The sequence below is a fragment of the Scyliorhinus torazame genome, chromosome 6 (assembly GCF_047496885.1).
Source record: "Scyliorhinus torazame isolate Kashiwa2021f chromosome 6, sScyTor2.1, whole genome shotgun sequence".
In the NCBI taxonomy this organism is placed as follows: Eukaryota; Metazoa; Chordata; class Chondrichthyes; order Carcharhiniformes; family Scyliorhinidae; genus Scyliorhinus; species Scyliorhinus torazame.
Window position 1 is genome coordinate 245,360,691 of NC_092712.1, and position 25,644 is coordinate 245,386,334.

Genomic DNA, 25,644 nt, shown 5'->3' on the forward strand with positions numbered 1-25,644 from the left:
CGACATCGTCGGGGGTAGAGTCCCCCCTTTCCTGGCCTCATTGAACGTCCTCACCATCAACGGGGCCAACAAGTCCACATATATTCTGTAATACTCCACCGGGAACCCGTCTGGTCCTGGGGCCTTCCCTGCTTGCATGCTTCCCAGTCCCTTAATAACCTCGTCCACCCCAATCGGTGCCCCCAGGCCTACCACCCCCCGCTCCTCCACTTTCGGGAACCTCAATTGGTCCAGGAACTGCCGCATCCCCTCCTCTCCCTCTGGGGGTTGAGACCTATACAGTTCCTCATAGAAGGTCTTGAACACCTCATTTATCTTTCCTGCCCTTCGCACCGTGTCTCCCCTTTCGTCTCTAATTCCTCTAAGTCTCTAATTTGTGGAGGCTTATCTACTTCAGTTACATGAGAAATGTTGCTGGACATTTCAGGGGGCCTCGTTCCTGCAGGGACTACTCTGTTCAGGAAGTTTCCTGCTGCTGTTGAATCAGACTCAGAGAAGGTTGAAGAGATCCCAGGTGTAGATGTAGTGGTCAGAATGCCATTAGAAGAAGAATCACTTTCCATCGTGCTGAGTGTTATCACAGAGGTTGAAATATAAGATTCAAGCATGGCTGGCAGGTGTTGATCACCAACTTTCAATAAACCCTCAAGTCTATCTACATATGGGGTATAGTCACTCGTTACGGTAGACAAATCCAGGTTTAAACCTGGTTGTGATTTTAATGACAAGCTATCAAAAATAGAAGTGACCTGAGAAATGGAACTAAGTATCAGATTAGTTGGTAAGGCAGGAAGAAATGATGTCTGTAAAATCTTTTCTTCTGTAACTTGCCAGAGATTTTTAAGGTTGTGCAGGTTGTCGGTCTCATTTGAAAATTTAAGCATAGTAAATTTATGAATATCAGAGGATCTTAAAACTAGTTCGGGCTGAAGGTTAACCGATGAAGAAATTGTCTCAAATTCATTGTGGTACATTCTAGTCATAAATGAAGAATGCAATATTACATTTCCATGAAGTTGTACAGGCTGCACCAATTCATTTTTATGAAGTAGAGACGGTCTTTTCTTTAAAGATGTCGGCTCTGGATACAAAGTGCTTCGATTATACATGGAAACAGAGACCTCCATTGTTCTGAGATAATTATGGGCAATGTCCTGTGGTGAGACTGATGGTGGTAACTGGATGACAGTAGGCGTAGGTTCTATTAAGCTGGTATCCATCATCTTGATGTTATCGACTATTTGAAGATATTTTAAGATACCTCCATGAGAATCTGAGGTCCTGTGCCAGTTAGTATGATCCATAATTTTGGAATTAGCACTAGGTTTGGAAAGCACTGTGCTTACAGTAGTTAAGTCTATTAGATGATTTTGAGAACTTGAGTTAAGAGGCAATTCTTGTGCAGTGGATATTAGTTCTTCTGTCAATGCCAGGATCAGTAGAACTAAATGCAAATAAGAATGAGATGTTACTTGAAATCAAGCAGCCCTGTACAACAATACATCATGTAATCATAGAATAATATGGCTATTTGGCCGATCATCCCTGTACTGGCTCAGAGGATGAATATCAAACAAATCCCACTCACCTGCTCTGGGAGCATCATTTCTGTAGCTCTGCAAACTGGCCTTCTGTAAGCACTGACTCAATTCCCTTTTAAAGTTTATTGTGATCCCAGGCTAGACCCCACCAGTGGCTAGGATACTCGACTGAAACCCCAATATTTTAGTTTATTTTAAAACTGTGCGGAAAGAATGATTCGCTCAATGATTGATTGCATGAGAAAATTAGGGCTTTGGTATTTTTAAAACAAAACTTTATTATAAATACACTGTTCAACTTTTTAACTTCACACCCAAAAAAGAGCAGCTTACAATTAACCCTTAATACCACTACTCAATTTTCCATTAAACAATAAGAAAATAAACATACAGCTCTCAATCCAGCTTAAACCAGCATGGCATAAAGTAATACTTGCGTTACAGAACAGATTCTGACTCGTGTTGGAACCCTTTAAGAATCTGGTTGTTTCAACCTCTACCTTGTCTTCAGACAATACTGCTCTCCTTTAAAATGTTATTACGTTTTTTAAAAATATCTTACTGGTAAAGAAAATTGCTTTTTCTTGTGGTCTAAAAAGTCAAGAGTTGCCAGATCAGACTTCAAATCCAAAAACATTTCTCAAAAAACATTTCTCCAAAACTCTCTCTCTCTGACGGCTTTCTCCAAAACGACCTCTCTGCACAGTTTCTGAAAATGTCTCTCTGCCTTCCTTGGCTCCACCTAGCAATAGCCTCATCTCCCCAATCTAAAAAAACCAAATGATCTCTGCAGGCTGCAAAGCACATCAACTTCCCCGGGACTTCCCTAGGCAAACCACTGTGCATTATTAGCCCAGCCTGAAAAATGCATTCCTTCATCAATTTCACCTGCTGGCTGCAAAAACCACTCAGGCCCTGCAGAACAGAATTATTTTGAAACAAACACATTCTAACCCCAGCTCTTAACCCTTAAAATTGCCCACTACATTTATAACACAATTTTCCTAACAGCTTCCAATCGTCACAATATTTTCCAATCGTCACAAGTTACCAATGCATTTGGTTTTGGCAACCTTCAGGTAGTACATTCAGGTCATTAAAAACCCACTCTGTAAAATAAACATGCTTCCCCTTGTCTCCTTTGATTCTTTTGCCAATCACCTGAAATCTGTGGCCAGGATTTTCCGCACCAGATCAGTGAGGGTGTGTTTGGTGGCACGACTGGAAAAAATCATGAGAGAGCCCTAGGCATGTTTCCTGACAGTGTAAATGCAGGAAAGGATTGTCCTCTCCTCCCCCGCCCCCCCATCAATGCCACTGAACATCAGAGCTGCGCAATTGGAAAAGCATTTAAAGATTGAGCATTTTTCCGCAGCTGTGACAGTTCAATTTCAGCTCCATTGCCATGCTTAGAGTCTGGCTTCTCAAGCAATTGTGGCCATTCAAGCAACACTAATTCCGGAGAGTGACGATCATTGTTCCTGCTGCATTAACCCCTAATACACACACTTTCGAATCAACCCAGTGTTATGGGGCTGCTGAACTATCGGGCGACTGGGCAAGTTTGAGAATCCTATTGCGACAGGTCATAGAATCATAGAATTTACAGTGCAGAAGGAGGCCATTGGGCCCATCGAGTCTGCACCGGCTCTTGGAAAGAGCACCCTACCCAAGGTCCACACCTCCACCCTATCCCCATAACCCAGTAACCCCACCCAACACTAAGGGCAATTTTGGCCACTATGGGCAATTTAGCATAGCCAATCCACCTAACCCGCACATCTTTGGACTGTGGGAGGAAACCGGAGCACCCGGAGGAAACCCACGCACACACGGGGAGGATGTGCAGACTCCGCACAGACAGTGACCCAAGCCGGAATCGAACCTGGGACCCTGGAGCTGTGAAGCATTTGTGCTATCCACAATGCTACCGTGCTGCCCCAGGTGGGTATTCACTGAGGGTGGCATTCCGAAAAACCAGCATTAGAGTTATAGGCTATGAATATTAACCTTCATGCTCCAAGCAAACTGCTCGGCCTGGCAGTGCAGGTTCAGCTAATGCTTGCGTTTGAGCTGAGAGCACAGGATGCAATTGAAAAGTAAAAGTTGCTGCCATTATATCATGACCTCCATCTGCAACAATCACAGGTTCGCACTAGCAACAATGGATGCTACCTTTAAAAGGTGGAGACGGGGTGGGGGGGGGGGGGGTGGGGGTGGGGGGGCGGGAACACAGTTAGGGACTTCTACACGGATGACAGATTATCAACGCTCGAGAAGCTGACGGAGAGGTTTCAACTGCCCAATGGGAATGAACTACGACACTTACAAATCAAAATCTTCCTCCGTAAAGAAACAAAATACCCACGGACACCAGGACACTCACTGATAGATGAGCTGTTGGACACGGGCGACTTTAGGGGCGGGGGAACTGCAAAGACCTGTAAAGCCAACTATTAGAAGAGGCACATTACCCGCTGGATGAGGCAAGGGAAAAATGGAAGGAAGAACTAGGGATAGAAATAGGGTGGGGGTTCTAGAGCGAAGCACTGAATAGCGTAAATTCCACTTCCAAATGTGCCTAATGCAGCTGAGAGTGGTGTAGAGTGCATCCAAGCAGAACCCGAATGAGGTTCTGCCGGAGGTGGAGGACAAATTTGAATGGTGCCAGGTAGGCCCGGCCAACCACATCCACATGTTCTGGGCATGCCTCAGACATTTGGGGTTCTGGACAGCCTTCTTCGAGGCAACGTCCAAAGATTTATTTTTATTCATTTACTGGATGTGGGCGTCGATGGTTAGGCTAACATCCTAGTTGCCTGATAAGCCACCAATAAACACACGACGAGTGATGAACGTAACTGAGGCTTAAATACACTAAACAGCAAGCATCCTGGCCTCTGATCCCGAACTAGGTCGGAGGCGGAGACTTTCCACCTTTATACATAAGCCTGAGGGGAGGAGCCACAGGCGGAGCCAGCCTGGACAAGCCCAGGCATGCACAATACAGTACTGATGCAACCATCAATTCACGCGAGACAGTGAGTGGAAGTGAACTGTGGCCTCAATCGACTAGAACAGTGCCTGCTTCTCTGCTAGTGAGAGCCGCCTACAGGGCAGCTGCTCTTTATACCTCCCCTCAAGGGGTCGGAGTCAGGGGCGGAGCCCACAAGGGCACCAACATGATACATTCCGTGTAGTACAGTACAATGGTCCATAGGTGGAGCCCACATGGGCAACAGCATGATACAACGTGATACACAATGTGATACAGTGGTGAATGGTTGGTACAATACATTCACCACCTGTTAAAAAAATTGAAGTCCGGCGGGGGTGAAGGGCTCACAGGTTCAGTCAGTCTGGCGCCCTGATCGTGCGCTGTGATCGCCGGAGCTCTGGTACCGCAGCGGGCCCGGGTGTCGAACACGTCAGTGCGGCACGGGTGGTAAACCCGTCGGTGCGGGCACAGGCGTGGACTCTGGGAGCGTGTCTTCAGGAGGAAGTATAGGAGGGGGTGTGGAGGCCATGTAGGGGCGGGGGCATTGGTCGGTGTAGGTTGAGGGGGGCAGGTTGGGGTGGTGGTAGGGGAGCCTGTGGGTGACAGGTCCCGGAGGGAAATCGTATCCTATCGGCCGTCAGGGTGTTCTATGTATGCGTACTGGGAGTTTGCGTGAAGGAGCTGGACCCTCTCGACCAGGGGGTCGGACTTAATGGCTCCTTACGTGTTTGCAGAGTAGGAGCGTCCCTGGTGTCTTCAGCCAGAACGGAAGCGAGACCCCGGAGGTGGATTTCCTAGGGAAAACAAAGAGACTGTCATGAGGGGTCTCGTTTGTGGCTGTGCAAAGGAGGAACCTAATGGAGTGGAGCGCGTCGGGGAGGTCCTCCTGCCAGTGGGAAACTGGGAGATTCATAAACCGTAAGGCCAGGAGGACGACCTTCTATACCGTCGCGTACTCCCTCTCCACCTGTCCGTTTCCCCGGAGGTTGTAACTGGTAGTCCTGCTTGAGGCGATGCCCTTACTGAGCAGGTACTGACGCAGTTCGTAGCTCATAAACGAGGAACCCCGGCCACTGTCGACGTAAGTGGGGAAACCGAACAAGGTAAAGATACTATGTAGGCCCTTGATGACGGTGGCAGCGGTCATGTCGGCACAGGGGATTGCAAAGGGGAAGCGGGAGAACTCGTCAACGACGTTGAGGAAATACGTGTTGCCGTTAGTAGAGGGGCACCAGGTCAGCCTTATCTGGTCGATAGAAGTGCGGTTTACACTCCGCACAGATTTGGCAGTCCCTGGTCATGGCCCTGACCTCCTCAGTGGAGTTGGGCAGATTGCGGGCCTTGATGTCGTGGAAAAGCCAGGTGACCCCCGGGTGGCAGAGGTCATCGTGGATGGCCCGGAGTCGGTCATCTTGCGCGCTGGCGCACGTGCCGCTGGACAGGGCATCTGGGGGCTCATTGAGCTTCCCAGGACGATACACTGTATCGTAATTATAGGTGGAGAATTCGATCCTCCACCTCAAGATCTTATCGTTCTTGATCTTGCCCCACTGTGTATTATCGAACATGAAGGCTACCAACCATTGGTCGGTGACAAGGGTGAACCTCCTCCCGGGGAGTAGTCCCTCCAATGCCGCACAGCTTCCACGATGGCTTGGGCTTCTTTCTCGACTGAAGAGTGTCGAATTTCTGAGGCGTTGAGGGTACGGGAGAAAAATGCTACTGGCCTGCCAGCCTGATTGAGGGTGGCGGCGAGGGCGACCTCTGACGCGTCGCTCTCCACCTGGAAAGGGACGGACTTGTCCACCGCGTGCATCGCGGCTTTGGCAATATATGCCTTGATGCGGCTGGAGGCCTGGCGGGCCTCAGCCGCCAGTGGGAAGATGGCAGCATTGATTATTGGGCGGGCTTTGTCCACGTAGTTGGGGACCCACTGGGCGTAATAGGAAAAGAACCCGTAGCACCGTTTCAGGGCCTTGGGGCAGTGGGGAAGAGGGAGTTGCAGGAGGGGACGCATACGGTCGGGGTCGTGCCCTAGAACTCCGTTTTCCACGACGTAGCCGGGATGGCTAGTTTGTTTGTGCAGAAAACGCATTTCTCCTTGTTATAAGTGAGTTTGAGGGCTTGGGCGGTTTGGAGAAATTTCTGGAGGTTGATGTCATGGTCCTGCTGGTCGTGGCCGCAGATGGTGACATTGTCCATGTACGGAAATGTGGCCCGCAGCCCGTACTGGTCCATCATTCGGTCCATCATTCTTTGGAAGACCGAGACCCCGTTTGTGATGGCGAAGGGGACCCGGATGAAGTGGAAGAGGCGACCGTCTGCCTCAAAGGCCATGTAGTGGCGGTCCTCCGGGCGGATTGGGAGCTGGTGCTATGCGGACTTCAGATCCACCATGGAGAAGACCAGGTAGTGTGCGATCTGATTAACCATGTCCGCTATCCGGGGGAGGGAGTACGCATCAAGGTGCGTGTACCGGTTTATGGTTTGGCTGTAGTCTACAATTATACGGTTCTTTTACCCGGTCCTGACGACCACCACCTGAGCTCTCCAGGGGCTGTTACTGGCCTCGATGATCCCTTCCCGCAAGAGTCGCTGGACCTCGGACCTGATAAAAGTCCTGTCCTGGATGCTGTACCGCCTGCTTCTGGTGGGGACTGGCTTACAGTCGGCAGTGAGATTTGTGAAGAGCGGGGGAGGATCGACCTTCAGGGTCGCGAGGCTACATACGGTGAGTGGGGGTAGGGGCCTACCGAACTTCAGGGTTAGGCTCCTGAGGTTGCACTGGAAGTCCAGTCCCAACAGGAGAGGAGCGCAGAGATCGGGGAGTACATATAGTTTGAAGTTGGCGTACTCGGCGCCCTGTATTGCGAGGTTCGTGACAGTGTACCCCCGGATCTGTACTGAGTGCAACCCGGAAGCGAGGGAGGTTGTTTGAAGTGCGGGGAGGATTTGGAGCAAACAGGGCCTTACCGTGTCGGGGTGAATGAAGCTCTCCGTGCTCCCGGAGTCAAACAGGCAAGGCGTTTCGTGTCCTTTGACCCGGACGGTCATCATGGAGTTCCGAAGGTGCTTTGGTCGTGACTGGTCGAGGGTGACTGCGCCGAGTTGCGGGTAGCTGGCGTGGTCGGAGGTGGTGGGGTGGTCCCAAGATGGCTGCCCCCGTCGGTCGTACGTGTCGAGCGGCGTTGCCGATGGCGGTCCCCGTCGGTCGTACGTGTCGGGCGGTGAGGAAAATGGCATCCAAAATGGCGGCCCCCATGAGTCGCACGTTACAGGCCGCGTGGGAGACGGCGGCCAAGATGGCGGCCCCCGTGAGTCACACATGGTGTGCCGAGTTGAAGATGGCTGCCCCCACAGACAACACGAGGCAGATGATGCGTCCAGAGGGGGCGGAGCCGGCAGGCACGCAGCCACACTGCGGGGTCTGCGGGCCTGTGAGTCCGAGAGTCAGGCCTGCGATTTGGAGGATTTGGACCTGGCCAGGCAAACTTTGGCAAAGTGTCCCTTTTTGCCGCAGTCGCTGCAGTCCGCGTTCCGTGCCGGGCAACGCATCCTGGGGTGCTGGAGCTGGCCGCAGAAATAGCAGGGTAGCCTCCCGGGTTGGGCGGGCAGCCGCGCGGCACAGGCCTGGGGTACTCTCTGGTCGGGGGTCCACGAGGCGGTCGCATGATCAGATGAGAACGCGTTGAGGCTTTGGAACGCTACTTCTAGGGAGGTGGCTAGTTTTACCGTCGCTTCTAGGTCGTGGGCGTCTTTCTAGAGCAGGCGCTGGCTGACGTAGTTGGACCTGACTCCAGCCACGTAGGCGTCCCGGGCGGCGAGGTCCATATGTTGAGAGGCCGTGACGGCCTGGTAGTTGCAGCTTCGCGCGAGGACTTTGAGGTCGCGTAGGTACTCCTCCAGCGATTCCCCGGGGCGTTGGCGGTGAGGAGATGCCGCACGTACACTTTGTTCACCGGTCTCACGTATAGGCCCTTCAGCATCACGAGGGCGTCCGCGTATGTGGAGACTTCCTCGAGTTGTACAGAGATTCAATGGCTCACCCAGGCGTGGAGGAGGCTCAGCTTCTGATCGTCAGTGATGGAGGGCGAGGAGGAGGCGGCCAGTTAGGCCTCGAAACATCGGAGCTAGTGTGAAAAAATCCCTTGGGCTTCCGCGGCCTGTGGGTCGAGTTCCAGTCGGTCAGGTTTGAGGGCTGATTTCATTGTGGTGCTATAGTCGATTAAATTGATGCGACCATCAATTCACGCGAGTGGCTTTAATCGACTCGAACAGTGCCTGCCTACGACTTCTCAGCTCGTGAGAGCCGCCTACAGGGCAGCTACTCTTAATACCTCCCCTCAAGGGGTCGGAGCCAGGGGCGGAGCCCACAAGGGCACCAACATGATACATTCCGTGTAGTACAGTACAATGAACCATAGGTGGAGCCCACATGGGCAACAGCTTGATACAATGTGATACACAATGTGATACAGTGGCGAATGATTGGTACAATACGTTCACCACAAATACAATGCCATACAATGCAACACCGTGGTTTAACACATTCACCCCCTGTTTAAAAAAAAGAGTCCGGCGGGGGTGAAGTGGTCTTAAAGGTCAAGTCTATCAGGGGCCTTGACCTTCCGCCGTGATCGCCTCAGTCCCGGCTGCGGTGTGGGCACCGGTGTCCAGACCTGCGTGTTCGGGATCGTGTTGTTTTCTTCTTCTTCACTCAGATGTTGAGTCGGCGAGGGGGGGGGGGGGGCGAGGGTGTATGGGCGGAGGTGGTGGTGATTGTCGCTGGTGGGCCTGTGGGTGCTAGTTCATGAGGTAGATGGGTAGAGGTGGGGGGAGACGGTGTAGGGTGGGGGGTGGTGGTGATGGTCGCTGGGGAATCTGCAGGTGCCAAATCCCGAAGGGAGACCGTGTCCTGCCGCCCGTCCTGGTGTGTCACGTAGGCATATTGTGGGTTTGCATGGAGGAGCAGGACCTTCTCGACGAGGGGTTCGGTTTTATGTCTCCTCGCATGCTTCCATAGGAGGACGGGCCCTGGAACTGTCAGCCAGGATGGGAGCGAGACCCCGGAGGTGGATTTCCTGGGGAAGGCAAACATATGTTCATGAGGAGTCTCGTTGGTGGCTGTACACAGGAGCGAGCGGATGGAGTGGAGCGTGTCGGAGAGGACCTCCTGCCAGCGGGAGACTGGAAGACTTCTAGACCGTAGGGCCAGAAGGACGGCCTTCGAGACCATCGCGTTCTCCCTCTCCACCTGTCCGTTTCCCCGGGGTTTATAGCTGGTCGTCATGTTGGAGGCGATGCCTTTGCTGAGCAGGAACTGACGCAACTCGTCGCTCATAAAGGAGGAGCCCCGATCACTGTGGATGTAGGCGGGGAACCCGAACAGGGTGAAAAGTCTGTGCAGAGCCTTGATGACGAAGGCAGAGGTCATGTCAGAGCACGGGATGGCAAAGGGGAATCTTGAGTACTCGTCAATGATGTTGAGGAAGTACACGTTACAGTCAGTGGAGGGGAGGGGCCCTTTGAAGTCGATGCTAAGGCGCTCAAAGGGGCGAGAGGCCTTTACCAGGTGTGCTCTGTCTGGCCGATAGAAGTGCAGCTTGCACTCCGCGCAGATCTGGCAGTCCCTGGTCACGGTCCTGATCTCCTCGATGGAGTAAGGCAGGTTGCGAGCCTTGATGAAGTGAAAAAAACGGGTGACCCCCGGGTGTCAGTGGTCGTTGTGGAGGGCCCGGAGTCGGTCTACCTGTGCGCTGGCACATGTACCGCGGGATAGGGCATCTGGGGGCTCATTGAGCTTCCCGGGTCGATACAAGATATCATAGCTGTCGGTGGAGAGCTCGATCCTCCATCTCAGAATCTTGTCATTCTTAATCTTGCCCCGCTGTGTGTTATTGAACATGAAGGCAACATGAAGCATGTTGGTCAGTGAGGAGAGTCAATCGCCTGCCGGCCAGGTAATGCCTCCAATGTCTCACAGCTTCTACGATGGATTGGGCTTCCTTTTCAACGGAGGAGTGTCGAATTTCAGAGGCATGGAAGGTACGGGAGAAGAAAGCCACGGGCCTGCCCGCCTGGTTGAGTGTAGCAGTCAGAGCAAAGTCTGACGCAACACTCTCCACTTGGAATGGGATGGACTCGTCCACAGCATGCATCGCGGATTTGGCAATATCTGCCTTGGTGCGATTGAAGGCCAGTCGGGCCTCAGGCGTCAGGGGAAAAATGGTGGATTTGATCAGTGGACGGGCCTTGTCCGCATAGTTGGGGACCCACTGGGCATAGTAGGAGAAGAACCCTAGGCATCTCTTCAGGAGGGGGCACATGCGGTCGGGGTCGGGCCCTAGGACTCCGTGTTCCACGACGTAACCGAGGATGGCTAGGCGGGTTATGTGGAAGACGCATTTTTCTCTATTATAGGGGAGGTTCAGGAGTTTAGCGGTGTGGAAGAAGTGCCGGAGGTTCTCGTCATGATCCTGCTGGTCATGGCCGCAGATGGTGACATTGTGCAAGTACGGGAACGTGGCCCGCAGCCTGTACTGGTCAACCATTCGGTCCATTTCTCTTTGGAAGACCGAGACCCTGTTGGTAACGCTGAAGGGGACCCTGAGGAAGGGGTAGAGGCAGCCATCTGCCTCGAAGGCAATGTATTGACGGTCCACCGGGCAGATAGGGAGCTGGTGGTACGCGGACTTCAAGTCGAGTGTGGAGAAGACTCGATACTGCGCAATCTGATTGACCATGTCAGGTATGCGGGGGAGGGGGGACACATCGAGCTGCGTGTACCGGTTGATGGTCTGGCTGTAATCGATGACCATCCGGTGCTTCTCCCCAGTCATGACGTCCACCACTTGGGCTCTCCAGGGGCTGTTACTAGCCTCAATGATCCCCTCTCGCAGGAGTCGCTGGACCTCCAACCTGATAAAGGTCCTGTCCTGGGCACTGTAGTGTCTGCTGCTGGGTGAGTATTGAAGTTTAAATTAACTTACCTTACAGGAGCATCTCTTGGAGTTTCAGCGGGAGCGGAGTGCGGGGGCTGCTGGTGGGTGAGTATTTAAGTAAACACTTACCTGGTCCCGTTTCTGTTCCTCTTTGCTGCTGTTGTATTTTTTTTAAAAATTTTATATTTTTTAAGGCGGGAACAGGAAGTTCGACCCGCGGACTTCTGGGAAGTCCCTCAACAATAAATTCTGGTGGAGAGGAAACCCGAGACACTACACGTGTAGTGTCTCCCACCTGCCCTCCTCCTCTAACCGAATAATAAAACCCATTGGTGTGAGGTAAGTACCATATTGTATGATTATTATTTTTTTTTTTTAAATTTAGTTGTTAGCCAGATCTTGGTTGAAAGTTAGAGGGATGGCAGGGAAGGGAGTGCAATGTTCCTCCTGCAGGATGTTTGAGGTGAGGGATGCCGTTAGTGTCCCTGCTGATTTTACCTGCAGGAAGTGCTGCCATCTCCAGCTCCTCCAAGGCCGAGTTAGGGAACTGGAGCTGGAGTTGGAAGAACAGGAAAGGAGAGGTCACCCTGTTGGGACTTTTTTATAGGCCTCCTAATAGTTCTAGGGATGTAGAGGAAAGGATGGCGAAGATGATTCTGGATATGAGCGAAAGTAACAGGGTAGTTATTATGGGAGACTTTAACTTTCCAAATATTGACTGGAAAAGATATAGTTCGAGTACAATAGATGGGTCGTTTTTTGTACAGTGTGTGCAGGAGGGTTTCCTGAAACAATATGTTGACAGGCCAACAAGAGGCGAGGCCACGTTGGATTTTGTTTTGGGTAATGAACCAGGCCAGGTGTTGGATTTGGAGGTAGGAGAGCACTTTGGGGACAGTGACCACAATTCGGTGACGTTTACGTTAATGATGGAAAGGGATAAGTATACACCGCAGGGCAAGAGTTATAGCTGGGGGAAGGGCAATTATGATGCCATTAGACGTGACTTGGGGGGGATAAGGTGGAGAAGTAGGCTGCAAGTGTTGGGCACACTGGATAAGTGGGGCTTGTTCAAGGATCAGCTACTGCGTGTTCTTGATAAGTATGTACCGGTCAGACAGGGAGGAAGGCGTCGAGCGAGGGAACCGTGGTTTACCAAGGAAGTGGAATCTCTTGTTAAGAGGAAGAAGGAGGCCTATGTGAAGATGAAGTGTGAAGTTTCGGTTGGGGCGATGGATAGTTACAAGGTAGCGAGGAAGGATCTAAAGAGAGAGCTAAGACGAGCAAGGAGGGGACATGAGAAGTATTTGGCAGGAAGGATCAAGGAAAACCCAAAAGCTTTCTATAGGTATGTCAGGAATAAGCGAATGACTAGGGAAAGAGTAGGACCAGTCAAGGACAGGGATGGGAAATTGTGTGTGGAGTCTGAAGAGATAGGCGAGATACTAAATGAATATTTTTCGTCAGTATTCACTCAGGAAAAAGATAATGTTGTGGAGGAGAATGCTGAGCCCCAGGCTAATAGAATAGATGGCATTGAGGTACGGAGGGAAGAGGTGTTGGCAATTCTGGACAGGCTGAAAATAGATAAGTCCCGGGACCTGATGGAATTTATCCTAGGATTCTATGGGAGGCCAGGGAAGAGATAGCTGGACCTTTGGCTTTGATTTTTATGTCATCATTGGCTACAGGAATAGTGCCAGAGGACTGGAGGACAGCAAATGTGGTCCCTTTGTTCAAAAAGGGGAGCAGAGACAACCCCGGCAACTATAGACCGGTGAGCCTCACGTCTGTAGTGGGTAAAGTCTTGGAGGGGATTATGAGAGACAAGATTTATAATCATCTAGATAGGAATAATATGATCAGGGATAGTCAGCATGGCTTTGTGAAGGGTAGGTCATGCCTCACAAACCTTATTGAGTTCTTTGAGAAGGTGACTGAACAGGTAGACGAGGGTAGAGCAGTTGATGTGGTGTATATGGATTTCAGCAAAGCGTTTGATAAGGTTCCCCACGGTAGGCTATTGCAAAAAATACGGAGGCTGGGGATTGAGGGTGATTTAGAGAGGTGGATCAGAAATTGGCTAGCTGAAAGAAGACAGAGGGTGGTGGTTGATGGGAAATGTTCAGAATGGAGTACAGTCACAAGAGTACCACAAGGTTCTGTTCTGGGGCCGTTTTTGTTTGTCATTTTTATCAATGACCTGGAGGAAGGCGCAGAAGGGTGGGTGAGTAAATTTGCAGACGATACTAAAGTCGGTGGTGTTGTCGATAGTGTGGAAGGATGTAGCAGGTTACAGAGGGATATAGATAAGCTGCAGAGCTGGGCTGAGAGGTGGCAAATGGAGTTTAATGTAGAGAAGTGTGAGGTGATTCACTTTGGAAGGAATAACAGGAATGCGGAATATTTGGCTAATGGTAAAGTTCTTGAAAGTGTGTATGAGCAGAGGGATCTAGGTGTCCATGTACATAGATCCCTGAAAGTTGCCACCCAGGTTGATAGGGTTGTGAAGAAGGCCTATGGAGTGTTGGCCTTTATTGGTAGAGGGATTGAGTTCCGGAGTCGGGAGGTCATGTTGCAGCTGTACAGAACTCTGGTACGGCCGCATTTGGAGTATTGCGTACAGTTCTGGTCACCGCATTATAGGAAGGACGTGGAGGCTTTGGAGCGGGTGCAGAGGAGATTTACCAGGATGTTGCCTGGTATGGAGGGAAAATCTTATGAGGAAAGGCTGATGGACTTGAGGTTGTTTTCGTTGGAGAGAAGAAGGTTAAGAGGAGACTTAATAGAGGCATACAAAATGATCAGGGGGTTGGATAGGGTGGACAGTGAGAGCCTTCTCCCGCGGATGGATATGGCTGGCACGAGGGGACATAACTTTAAACTGAGGGGTAATAGATATAGGACAGAGGTCAGAGGTAGGTTCTTTACGCAAAGAGTAGTGAGGCCGTGGAATGCCCTACCTGCTACAGTAGTGAACTCGCCAACATTGAGGGCATTTAAAAGTTTATTGGATAAACATATGGATGATAATGGCATAGTGTAGGTTAGATGGCTTTTGTTTCGGTGCAACATCGTGGGCCGAAGGGCCTGTACTACGCTGTATTGTTCTATGTTCTATGTTCTAACTTCGGATCATTCGGGAGGCAGAGGGGGTTATAGATAGCAGCATCAGGGAATTAGTTACACCAAAGATTGAAGATAGATGGGTAACTGTAAGAGGGACTGGGAAGAAGCAGTCAGTGCAGGGATCCCCTGCGGTCGTTCCCCTGAGAAACAAGTATAACGCTTTGAATACATATGGGGGGGGGGGACTTACCAGGGGTAAGCCATGGGGTACGGGCCTCTGGCACCGAGTCTGTCCCTGTTGCTCAGAAGGGTAGGGGGGAGAGGAGCAGAACATTAGTTATTGGGGACTCGATAGTCAGGGGCACAGAGAGGAGATTTTGTGGGAGCGTGAGAGACTCACGTTTGGTATGTTGCCTCCCAGGTGCAAGGGTACGTGATGTCTCAGATCGTGTTTTCCGGGTCCTTAAGGGGGAGGGGAAGCAGCCCCAAGTCATGGTCCACATTGGCACTAACGACATAGGTAGGAAAGGGGACAAGGCAGGCTTTCAGGGAGCTAGGATGGAAGCTCAGAACTAGAACAAACAGAGTTGTTATCTCTGGGTTGTTGCCCTTGCCACGTGATAATGAGATGAGGAATAGGGAGAGAGAGCAATTAAACACGTGGCTACAGGTAGGAGGGATTCAGATTTCTGGATAACTGGGGCTCTTTCTGGGGAAGGTGGGACCTCTACAGACAGGATGGTCTACATCTGAACCTGAGGGGCACAAATATCCTGGGGGGGGGGAGATTTGTTAGTGCTCTCTGGGGGGGTTTAAACTAATGCAGCAGGGGCATGGGAACCTGGATTGTAGTTTTAGGGTACGGGAGAATGAGATATAGAGGTCAGGAGCACAGATTTGATGTCGCAGGAGGGGGCCAGTGTTCAGGTAGGTGGTTTGAAGTGTGTCTACTTCAATGCCAGGAGTACAGGAAATAAGGTAGGGGAACTGGCAGCATGGGTTGGTACCTGGGACTTCGATGTTGTGGCCATTTCGGAGACATGGATAGAGCAGGGACAGGAATGGATGTTGCAGGTTCCGGGGTTTAGGTGTTTTAGTAAGCTCAGAGAAGGAGGCAAAAGAGGGGGAGGTGTGGCGCTGCTAGTCAAGAGCAGTATTACGGTGGCGGAGAGGATGCTAGATGGGGACTCATCTTCCGAGGTAGTATGGGCTGAGGTTAGAAACAGGAAAGGAGAGGTCACCCTGTTGGGAGTTTTCTATAGGCCTCCAAATAGTTCTAGGGATGTAGAGGAAAGGATGGCGAGGATGATCCTGGATGATCCTGAAAGTAACAGGGTAGTTATTATTGGAGACTTTAACTTTCCAAATATTGACTGGAAAAGATATAGTTCGAGTACATTAGATGGGTCGTTTTTTGTACAGTGTGTGCAGGAGGGTTTCCTGACACAATATGTTGACAGGCCAACAAGAGGCGAGGCCACGTTGGATTTGGTTTTGGGTAATGAACCTGGCCAGGTGTTGGATTTGGAGGCAGGAGAGCACTTTGGGGACAGTGACCACAATTCGGTGACGTTTATGTTAGTGATGGAAAGGGATAAGTATACACCGCAGGGCAAGAGTTATAGCTGGGGGAAGGGCAATTATGATGCTATTAGACGTGACTTGGGGGGGATAGGTTGGAGAAGTAGGCTGCAAGTGTTGGGCACACTGGATAAGTGGAGCATGTTCAAGGATCAGCTACTGCGTGTTCTTGATAAGTACGTACCGGTCAGGCAGGGAGGAAGGCTTAGAGCGAGGGAACCGTGGTTTACCAAAGAAGTGGAATCTCTTGTTAAGAGGAAGAAGGAGGCCTATGTGAAGGTGAGGTGTGAAGTTTCAGTTGGGGCGATGGATAGTTACAAGGTAACGAGGAAGGATCTAAAGAGAGAGCTAAGACGAGCAAGGAGGGGACATGAGAAGTATTTGGCAGGTAGGATCAAGGAAAACCCAAAAGCTTTCTATAGGTATGTCAGGAATAAGCGAATGACTAGGGTAAGAGTAGGACCAGTCAAGGACAGGGATGGGAAGTTGTATGTGGAGTCTGAAGAGATAGGCGAGATACTAAATGAATATTTTTCGTCAGTATTCACTCAGGAAAAAGATAATGTTGTGGAGGAGAATGCTGAGACCCAGGCTATTAGAATAGATGGCATTGAGGTACGTAGGGAAGAGGTGTTGGCAATTCTGGACAGGCTGAAAATAGATAAGTCCCCGGGGCCTGATGGGATTTATCCTAGGATTCTCTGGGAGGCCAGGGAAGAGATTGCTGGACCTTTGGCTTTGATTTTTATGTCATCATTGGCTATAGGAATAGTGCCAGAGGACTGGAGGATAGCAAATGTGGTCCCTTTGTTCAAAAAGGGGAGCAGAGACAACCCCGGCAACTATAGACCGGTGAGCCTCATGTCTGTAGTGGGTAAAGTCTTGGAGGGGATTATAAGAGACAAGATTTATAATCATCTCGATAGGAATAATATGATCAGGGATAGTCAGCATGGCTTTGTAAAGGGTAGGTCATGCCTCACAAACCTTATCGAGTTCTTTGAGAAGGTGATTGAACAGGTAGACGAGGGTAAAGCAGTTGATGTGGTGTATATGGATTTTAGTAAAGCGTTTGATAAGGTTCCCCACGGTAGGCTATTGCAGAAAATACGGAGGCTGGGGATTGAGGGTGATTTAGAGATGTGGATCAGAAATTGGCTAGCTGAAAGAAGACAGAGGGTGGTGGTTGATGGGAAATGTTCAGAATGGAGTTCAGTTACAAGTGGGGTACCACAAGGATCTGTTCTGGGGCCGTTGCTGTTTGTCATTTTTATCAATGACCTAGAGGAAGGCGCAGAAGGATGGGTGAGTAAATTTGCAGACGACACTAAAGTCGGTGGTGTTGTCGACAGTGTGGAAGGATGTAGCAGGTTACAGAGGGACCTAGATAAGCTGCAGAGCTGAACTGAGAGGTGGCAAATGGAGTTTAATGTAGAGAAGTGTGAGGTGATTCACTTTGGAAGGAATAACAGGAATGCGGAATATTTGGCTAATGGTAAAGTTCTTGGAAGTGTGGATGAGCAGAGGGATCTAGGTGTCCCTGTACATAGATCCCTGAAAGTTGCCACCCAGGTTGATAGGGTTGTGAAGAAGGCCTAGGAGTATTGGCCTTTGTTGGTAGAGGGATTGAGTTCCGGAGTCAGAAGGTCATGTTGCAGCTGTACAAAACTCTGGTACGGCCGCATTTGGAGTATTGCGTACAGTTCTGGTCACCGCATTATAGGAAGGACGTGGAGGCTTTGGAGCGGGTGCAGAGGAGATTTACCAGGATGTTGCCTGGTATGGAGGGAAAATCTTATGAGGAAAGGCTGATGGACTTGAGGTTGTTTTCGTTGGAGAGAAGCAGGTTAAGAGGAGAATTAATAGAGGCATACAAAATGATCAGGGGGTTAGATAGGGTGGACAGTGAGAGCCTTCTCCCGCGGATGGAAATGGCTGGCACGAGGGGACATAGCTTTAAACTGAGGGGTAATAGATATAGGACAGAGGTCAGAGGTAGGTTCTTTACGCAAAGAGTGGTGTGGCCGTGGAATGACCTACCCGCAACAGTAGTGAACTCGCCAACATTGAGGGCATTTAAAAGTTTATTGGATAAGCATATGGATGATAATTGCATAGCGTAGGTTAGATGGCTTTTGTTTCGGTGCAACATCGTGGGCCGAAGGGCCTGTACTGCGCTGTATCGTTCTATGTTCTATGCTTCTGGTAGCGACGCGCTTACACTCCGGGGTGAGATTTGCGAAGAGGGAGGGTGGGACGACCTTAAGGGTCGCGAGGCTACAGACGGTGAGGCGGGGCAGGGGTCCGCTGAACTTTAAGGTAACAGAACATAGAACATTACAGCGCAGTACAGGCCCTTCAGCCCTCGATGTTGCGCCGACCTGTGAAACCACTCTAAAGCCCATTTATACTATTCCCTTATCGTCCATATGTCTATCCAAAGAACAAAGAACAAAGAAATGTACAGCACAGGAACAGGCCCTTCGGCCCTCCAAGCCCGTGCCGACCATACTGCCCGACTAAACTACAATCTTCTACACTTCCTGGGTCCGTATCCTTCTATTCCCATCCTATTCATATATTTGTCAAGATGCCCCTTTAATGTCCCTATCGTCCCTGCCTCCACTACCTCCTCCGGTAGTGAGTTCCAGGCACCCACTACCCTCTGCGTAAAAAACTTGCCTCGTACATCTACTCTAAACTTTGCCCCTCTCACCTTAAACCTATGCCCCCTAGTAATTGACCCCTCTACCCTGGGGAAAAGCCTCTGACTATCCACTCTGTCTATGCCCCTCATAATTTTGTATACCTCTATCAGGTCGCCCCTCAACCTCCTTCGTTCCAGTGAGAACAAACCGAGTTTATTCAATCGCTCCTCATAGCTTATGCCCTCCATACCAGGCAACATTCTGGTAAATCTCTTCTGCACCCTCTCTAAAGCCTCCACATCCTTCTGGTAGTGTGGCGACCAGAATTGAACACTATACTCCAAGTGTGGCCTAACTAAGGTTCTATACAGCTGCAACATGACTTGCCAATTCTTATACTCAATGCCCCGGCCAATGAAGGCAAGCATGCCGTATGCCTTCTTGACTACCTTCTCCACCTGTGTAGCCCCTTTCAGTGATCTGTGGACCTGTACTCCTAGATCTCTTTGACTTTCAATACTCTTGAGGGTTCTACCATTCACTGTATATTCCCTACCTGCATTAGCCCTTCCAAAATGCATTACCTCACATTTGTCCAGGTTAAACTCCATCTGCCATCTCTCCGCCCAAGTCTCCAGACAATCTAAATCCTGCTGTATCCTCAGACAGTCCTCATCGCTATCCGCAATTCCACCAACCTTTGTGTCGTCTGCAAACTTACTAATCAGACCAGTTACATTTTCCTCCAAATCATTTATATATACTACAAAGAGCAAAGGTCCCAGCACTGATCCCTGTGGAACACCACTGGTCACAGCCCTCCAATTAGAAAAGCATCCCTCCATTGCTACCCTCTGCCTTCTATGGCCTAGCCAGTTCTGTATCCACCTTGCCAGTTCACCCCTGATCCCGTGTGACTTCACCTTTTGTACCAGTCTACCATGAGGGACCTTGTCAAAGGCCTTACTGAAGTCCATATAGACAACATCTACTGCCCTACCTGCATCAATCATCTTAGTGACCTCCTCGAAAAACTCTATCAAGTTAGTGAGACACGACCTCCCCTTCACAAAACCGTGCTGCCTCTCACTAATACGTCCATTTGCTTCCAAATGGGAGTAGATCCTGTCTCGAAGAATTCTCTCCAGTAATTTCCCTACCACTGAAGTAAGGCTCACCGGCCTGTAGTTCCCGGGATTATCCCTGCCACCCTTCTTAAACAGAGGAACAACATTGGCTATTCTCCAGTCCTCCGGGACATCCCCTGAAGACAGCGAGGATCCAAAGATTTCTGTCAAGGCCTCAGCAATTTCCTCTCCAGCCTCCTTCAGTATTCTGGGGTAGATCCCATCCGGCCCTGGGGACTTATCTACCTTAATATTTTTTAAGACACCCAACACCTCGTCTTTTTGGATCACAATGTGACCCAGGCTATCTACACCCCCTTCTCCAGACTCAACATCTACCAATTCCTTCTCTTTGGTGAATACTGATGCAAAGTATTCATTTAGTACCTCGCCCATTTCCTCTGGCTCCACACATAGATTCCCTTGCCTATCCTTCAGTGGGCCAACCCTTTCCCTGGCTACCCTCTTACTTTTTATGTAAGTGTAAAAAGCCTTGGGATTTTCCTTAACCCTATTTGCCAATGCCTTTTCATGACCCCTTCTAGCCCTCCTGACTCCTTGCTTAAGTTCCTTCCTACTTTCCTTATATGCCACACAGGCTTCGTCTGTTCCCAGCCTTTTAGCCCTGACAAATGCCTCCTTTTTCTTTTTGACGAGGCCTACAATATCACTCGTCATCCAAGGTTCCCGAAAATTGCCGTATTTATCTTTCTTCCTCACAGGAACATGCCTGTCCTGTATTCCTTTCAACTGACACTTGAAAGCCTCCCACATGTCAGATGTTGATTTGCCCTCAAACATCCGCCCCCAATCTATGTTCTTCAGTTCCCGCCTAATATTGTTATCATTAGCCTTCCCCCAATTTAGCACATTCATCCTCGGACCACTCTTATCCTTGTCCACCAGTACTTTAAAACTTACTGAATTGTGGTCACTGTTACCGAAATGCTCCCCTACTGAAACATCTACCACCTGGCCGGGCTCATTCCCCAATACCAGGTCCAGTACCGCCCCTTCCCTAGTTGGACTGTTTACATATTGTTTTAAGAAGCCCTCCTGGATGCTCCTTACAAACTCTGCCCCGTCTAAGCCCCTGGCACTAAGTGAGTCCCAGTCAATATTGGGGAAGTTGAAGTCTCCCATCACCACAACCCTGTTGTTTTTACTCTTTTCCAAAATCTGTCTACCTATCTGCTCCTCTATCTCCCGCTGGCTGTTGGGAGGCCTGTAGTATACCCCCAACATTGTGACTGCACCCTTCTTATTCCTGATCTCTACCCATATAGCCTCACTGCCCTCTGAGGTGTCCTCTCGCTGTATAGCTGTGATACTCTCCTGAACAAGTAGCGCAACTCCGCCTCCCCTTTTACATCCCCCTCTATCCCGCCTGAAACATCTAAATCCTGGAACGTTTAGCTGCCAATCCTGCCCTTCCCTCAACCAGGTCTCTGTAATGGCAACAACATCATAGTTCCAAGTAGTAATCCAAGCTCTAAGTTCATCTGCCTTACCCGTAATGCTCCTTGCATTAAAACATATGCACTTCAGGCCACCAGACCCGCTGTGTTCAGCAACTTCTCCCCGTCTGCGCTGCCTCAGAGCCACACTGTCCCTATTCCCTAGTTCTCCCTCAATGCTCTCACCTTCTGACCTATTGCTCCCGTGCCCACCCCCCTGCCATACTAGTTTAAACCCTCCCGTGTGACACTAGCAAACCTCGCGGCCAGGATATTTATGCCTCTCCGGTTTAGATGCAACCCGTCCATCTTATACAGGTCACACCTGCCCCGGAAGAGCTCCCAGTGGTCCAGATAACAGAAACCCTCCCTCCTACACCAGCTGTTTAGCCACGTGTTTGTCTGCTCTATCTTCCTATTTCTAGCCTCACTGGCACGTGGCACAGGGAGTAATCCCGAGATTACAACCCTCGAGGTCCTGTCTTTTAACTTTCTGCCTAGCTCCCTGAACTCCTGCTGCAGGACCTCATGCCCCTTCCTGCCTATGTCGTTAGTACCAATATGTACAACGACCTCTGCCTGTTTGCCCTCCCCCTTCAGGATTCCCTCTACCCGTTCGGAGACATCCTGGACCCTGGCACCAGGGAGGCAACATACCATCCTGGAGTCTCTTTCACGTCCACAGAAGCGCCTATCTGTGCCCCTGACTATAGAGTCCCCTATAACTATTACTCTTCTGCGCTTTGACCCTCCCTTCTGAACATCAGAGCCAGCCGTGGTGCCACTGCTCTGGCTGCTGCTGTTTTCCCCTGATAGGCTATCCCCCCCGACAGTATCCAAAGGGGTATATCTGTTCGAGAGGGGGACAACCACAGGGGATTCCTGCACTGACTGCCTGCCCTTTCTGGTGGCCTATCCAATGACCATTTGAATGCCCTTAGTGTTGGCGAGTCCACTACTGTTGCAGGCAGGGCATTCCACACCCTTACTACTCTCTGAGTAAAGAACCTACCTCTGACGTCTGTCTTATATCTATCTCCCCTCAATTTAAAGCTATGTCCCCTCGTGCTGGACATCACCATCCGAGGAAAAAGGCTCTCACTGTCCACCCTATCCAATCCTCTGATCATCTTGTATGCCTCAATTAAGTCACCTCTTAACCTTCTTCTCTCTAACGAAAACAGCCTCAAGTCCCTCAGCCTTTCCTCATAAGATCTTCCCTCCATACCAGGCAACATTCTGGTAAATCTCCTCTGCACCCTTTCCAATGCTTCCACAGCATTCCTATAATGCGGTGATCAGAATTGCACGCAATACTCTAAATGCGGCTGCACCAGAGTTTTGTACAGCTGCAACATGACCTCATGGCTCCGAAACTCAATCCCTCTACCAATAAAAGCTAACACACTCAATCCCTCTACCAATAAAAGCCTTCTTAACAACCCTCTCAACCTGAGTGGCAACTTTCAGGGATCTATGTACATGGACACCGAGATCTCTCTGCTCATCCACACTGCCAAGAATCTTACCGTTCGTCCAGTACTCTGTCTTCCTGTTATTCCTTCCAGAATGAATCACCTCACAATTTTCTGCATTAAACTCCATTTGCCACCTCTCAGCCCAGGTAAGGCTCTGGAGATGGCATGGAAGTCGAGCCCCAGTAATAGGGCAGCGCAGAGATGGGGAAGGACATAGAGCTTAAAGTTAGTGTACTCTACGCCTTGTACAGTAAGGGTCGCGACACAGTACCCCTGGATTTCTACTGCGTGGGATCCGGAAGTCATGGAGGTTTTCTGGGTCGTGGGTAGGATTGGGAGGGAGCAGCGCCTTACCGTATCTGGGTGTGTGAAGCTGTCTGTGCTCCCGGAGTCGAAAAGGCAGGCCGTCTCGTGCCCGTTGATCCGGGCGGTCATCGTGGACTTTGCGAGGTGGTACGGCCGGGACTGGTCGAGCGTGATGGAGGCGAGCTTCGGAAGGCAGTTGGTAGGCCGGTCGGAGGTAGCGGCGGCCAGCGTACGGTTGGGTGAGCTGGGCTCCCGGGAGGCTGCGGAGTGGTCCCAAGATGGCGGCCCCCATGAGTCGCGCGTGGTGGATGGCGTCCAAGATGGCGGCCCCCATGAGTCGCGGGTGTCAGCGGCAATGGCGTCCAAGATGGCGGCCCCCGTGGGTCACGCGTGGCGGTTGAAGTATGCGTTAAAGATGGCGGCCCCCATGGGTCGCATGTGGCGGCCGAAATTGAAGATGGCGGTGCCGACGGGTCGCGCGTGGCGGATGGCGCGGCAGCAGGGGGCTGCCCCGACAGGTAGCAGGCAGCGCTGCTGGGCCTAGAAGATTTAGGGGGAGATCGGGCATGGCAGGCTTTTGTAAAGTGGCCATTCTTCCCACAGCAGTTACAAGTTGCGTTCCATGCCGAGCAGCGTTGTTTGGGGTGATTACTCTGGCCACAGAAGTAGCACCTCGGGCTTCCGGCGTTGGCGGGCCGCTGCGCGGCACAGGCTTGCGTCCCACTCGCGTCCGTTGATGGTTACGCCCAAGAGGCCCACGAGAGTGCCGCGTGGTCGGAGGTGTAGGTCCCCATGTTCTGGGAGGCCACCTCCAGCGAGTTGGAGAGTTGTACTGTCCCTGGGAGGCCGAGTGTCGCCCCTTCTAGTAATCGCTGGCGGATATAGTTAGAGTTCATGCCTGCGACATAAGCGTCCCTGATCAGCAGCTCCGCGTGCTGGGTAGCTGATATCGCCCGGCAGTCACAGTTCCGGCAGAGTATGCGCAAGGCACGCAGGAATTCTGCAAGTAATTCCCCAGAGCATTGCCGTCTCATGGCAAGGAGGTGCCTAGCATACACCTCGTTAACGGATTTCACGTATTGTCCTTTTAGCAGCGTTATTGCCTCCAAATACGAGGGGGCGACCCTGATGAGGAGAAAGACTCTTGGGCTCACCCGTGCGTGGAGGATCTGCTTCTTCTGGAGGTATGTGACATCTTCGGTGAAGGATGCGAGGTACGCTTCGAAGCAGCCTAGCCAGTGTTCAAACATTTCTGTCAGGGGGGGCCAGCGCCTCCTATGGAGGTTGGACACAGCCCTCCTCGCCGACAAGACGTTTTGCGAGAAAATGTCACAAGCCATCAAGGGATACACAACCTGCAACCAGAAATAGGGGTCAAAGAGTCGATGGTGTGCAGGTCATATAGATCTATCTCATTCCTAAACACTGATTCCAAAGTCTAGGCAACTAACAACGAACATCAGCCTCCTGCTGAAAGTGATCATGACCCACTAGGGGAAGAGACACCAGAAGTGACCATCTCCCTTATTGCAGAGAAGGCTTCGACAGAGTCAAATGGAAGTACCTCCTTGGAGGTACTAGAATGGTTTCGGTTTGGGCAAGGATTCATCTCATGGATGAAACTGCTGTGATGCCCCTTATCCCCGCTGCTATTTGTCCTGGCCACCAAGCCACTGGCCATCACCCTCGGATCAACGAACGTGTGGAGAAGCATCCAGAGGGGAGACAGAGAGCACAGAGTATCATTCGGTGCAGATGACCATCTCCTCCTTTTGTGTGTGTGGGGGGGGGGGCACCCGATTTTCAGCCCCAAGGCCTTCTTCACCAACCTAGACAAATCAATCATGGTGTTTGTGTGGGGGGAGAAAGAATCGTAGGATCCGCAAGAGCATCCTTCAAAGAAGGAGAAACGTGGAGAGGCTGGCCCTTCCGAACTTCCTGCTCCGCCATTGGGCAACCACCACAGAGATAGTGTGCTGCTGGGTCAAAGACCCAGGTAAAAAATGGCTAAAAAGTGAGGAAAGCTCCTGCACGGGGACATCCCTCCAGGCACTGGCCATGGCAGCACTCCCATTTACCCCAGCCAAGTATTTGAAAAAGCCAGTGGTAGTGGCTATACTCAGAGCATGGAACCAACTCAAACAACACTGCAGACTAGTAGCAATGTTCGCCATGGCCACCATCTGCAAGAACCATAAATTCATCCCGGCAACATTAGAGGTCTCCTTCAAAACCTGGAGACAGGATGAGGGGACAATGGCACTAGGGGACCTATGCACAGATGACAGGATAGCAATCCTGGGGGAACTGGCGGACAAGCTACAGTTCCTAAAAGGGAAAGGGATGCGACAGATGCAATTGAGGAACTTCGTCCACAAGGAGATGGCAACGTCCCTCCCCCCAACGACCAGGACACTCCCTACTGGCCAGATCTCTACAGGCGAACTAGGGGACGGCAACTATACTGTCATGTACGGACGACTACTGAAGGAGATAAG

General features: G+C 50.8%; 1 protein-coding gene across 1 annotated transcript; it reads right to left on the minus strand.

Annotated features, from left to right (window-relative positions):
- Positions 1-266: 266 nt before the first annotated feature.
- On the minus strand, positions 267-23,912 carry LOC140425798 (uncharacterized). The gene is made up of 2 exons (XM_072510211.1): positions 23,195-23,912; positions 267-1,444 (listed from the first exon to the last, which is right to left on the minus strand). Exons 1-2 carry the CDS (start codon positions 23,478-23,480, stop codon positions 312-314), a joined length of 1,419 nt encoding a protein of 472 aa, XP_072366312.1. The 5' UTR covers positions 23,481-23,912; the 3' UTR covers positions 267-311.
- Between the last annotated feature and the right edge of the window lie 1,732 nt (positions 23,913-25,644).

Excerpts from the sequence above, each read along its gene's own strand:
- LOC140425798 (XM_072510211.1), bottom strand. The coding sequence starts at position 23,480 with ATGGGGGCCGCCATCTTGGACGCCATCCACCACGCGCGACTCATGGGG. Across the intron at positions 1,445-23,194 it reads GCTTCACACACCCAGATACG|TTCTACTGATCCTGGCATTG; the intron begins GTAAGGCGCTGC and ends ATTTGCATTTAG.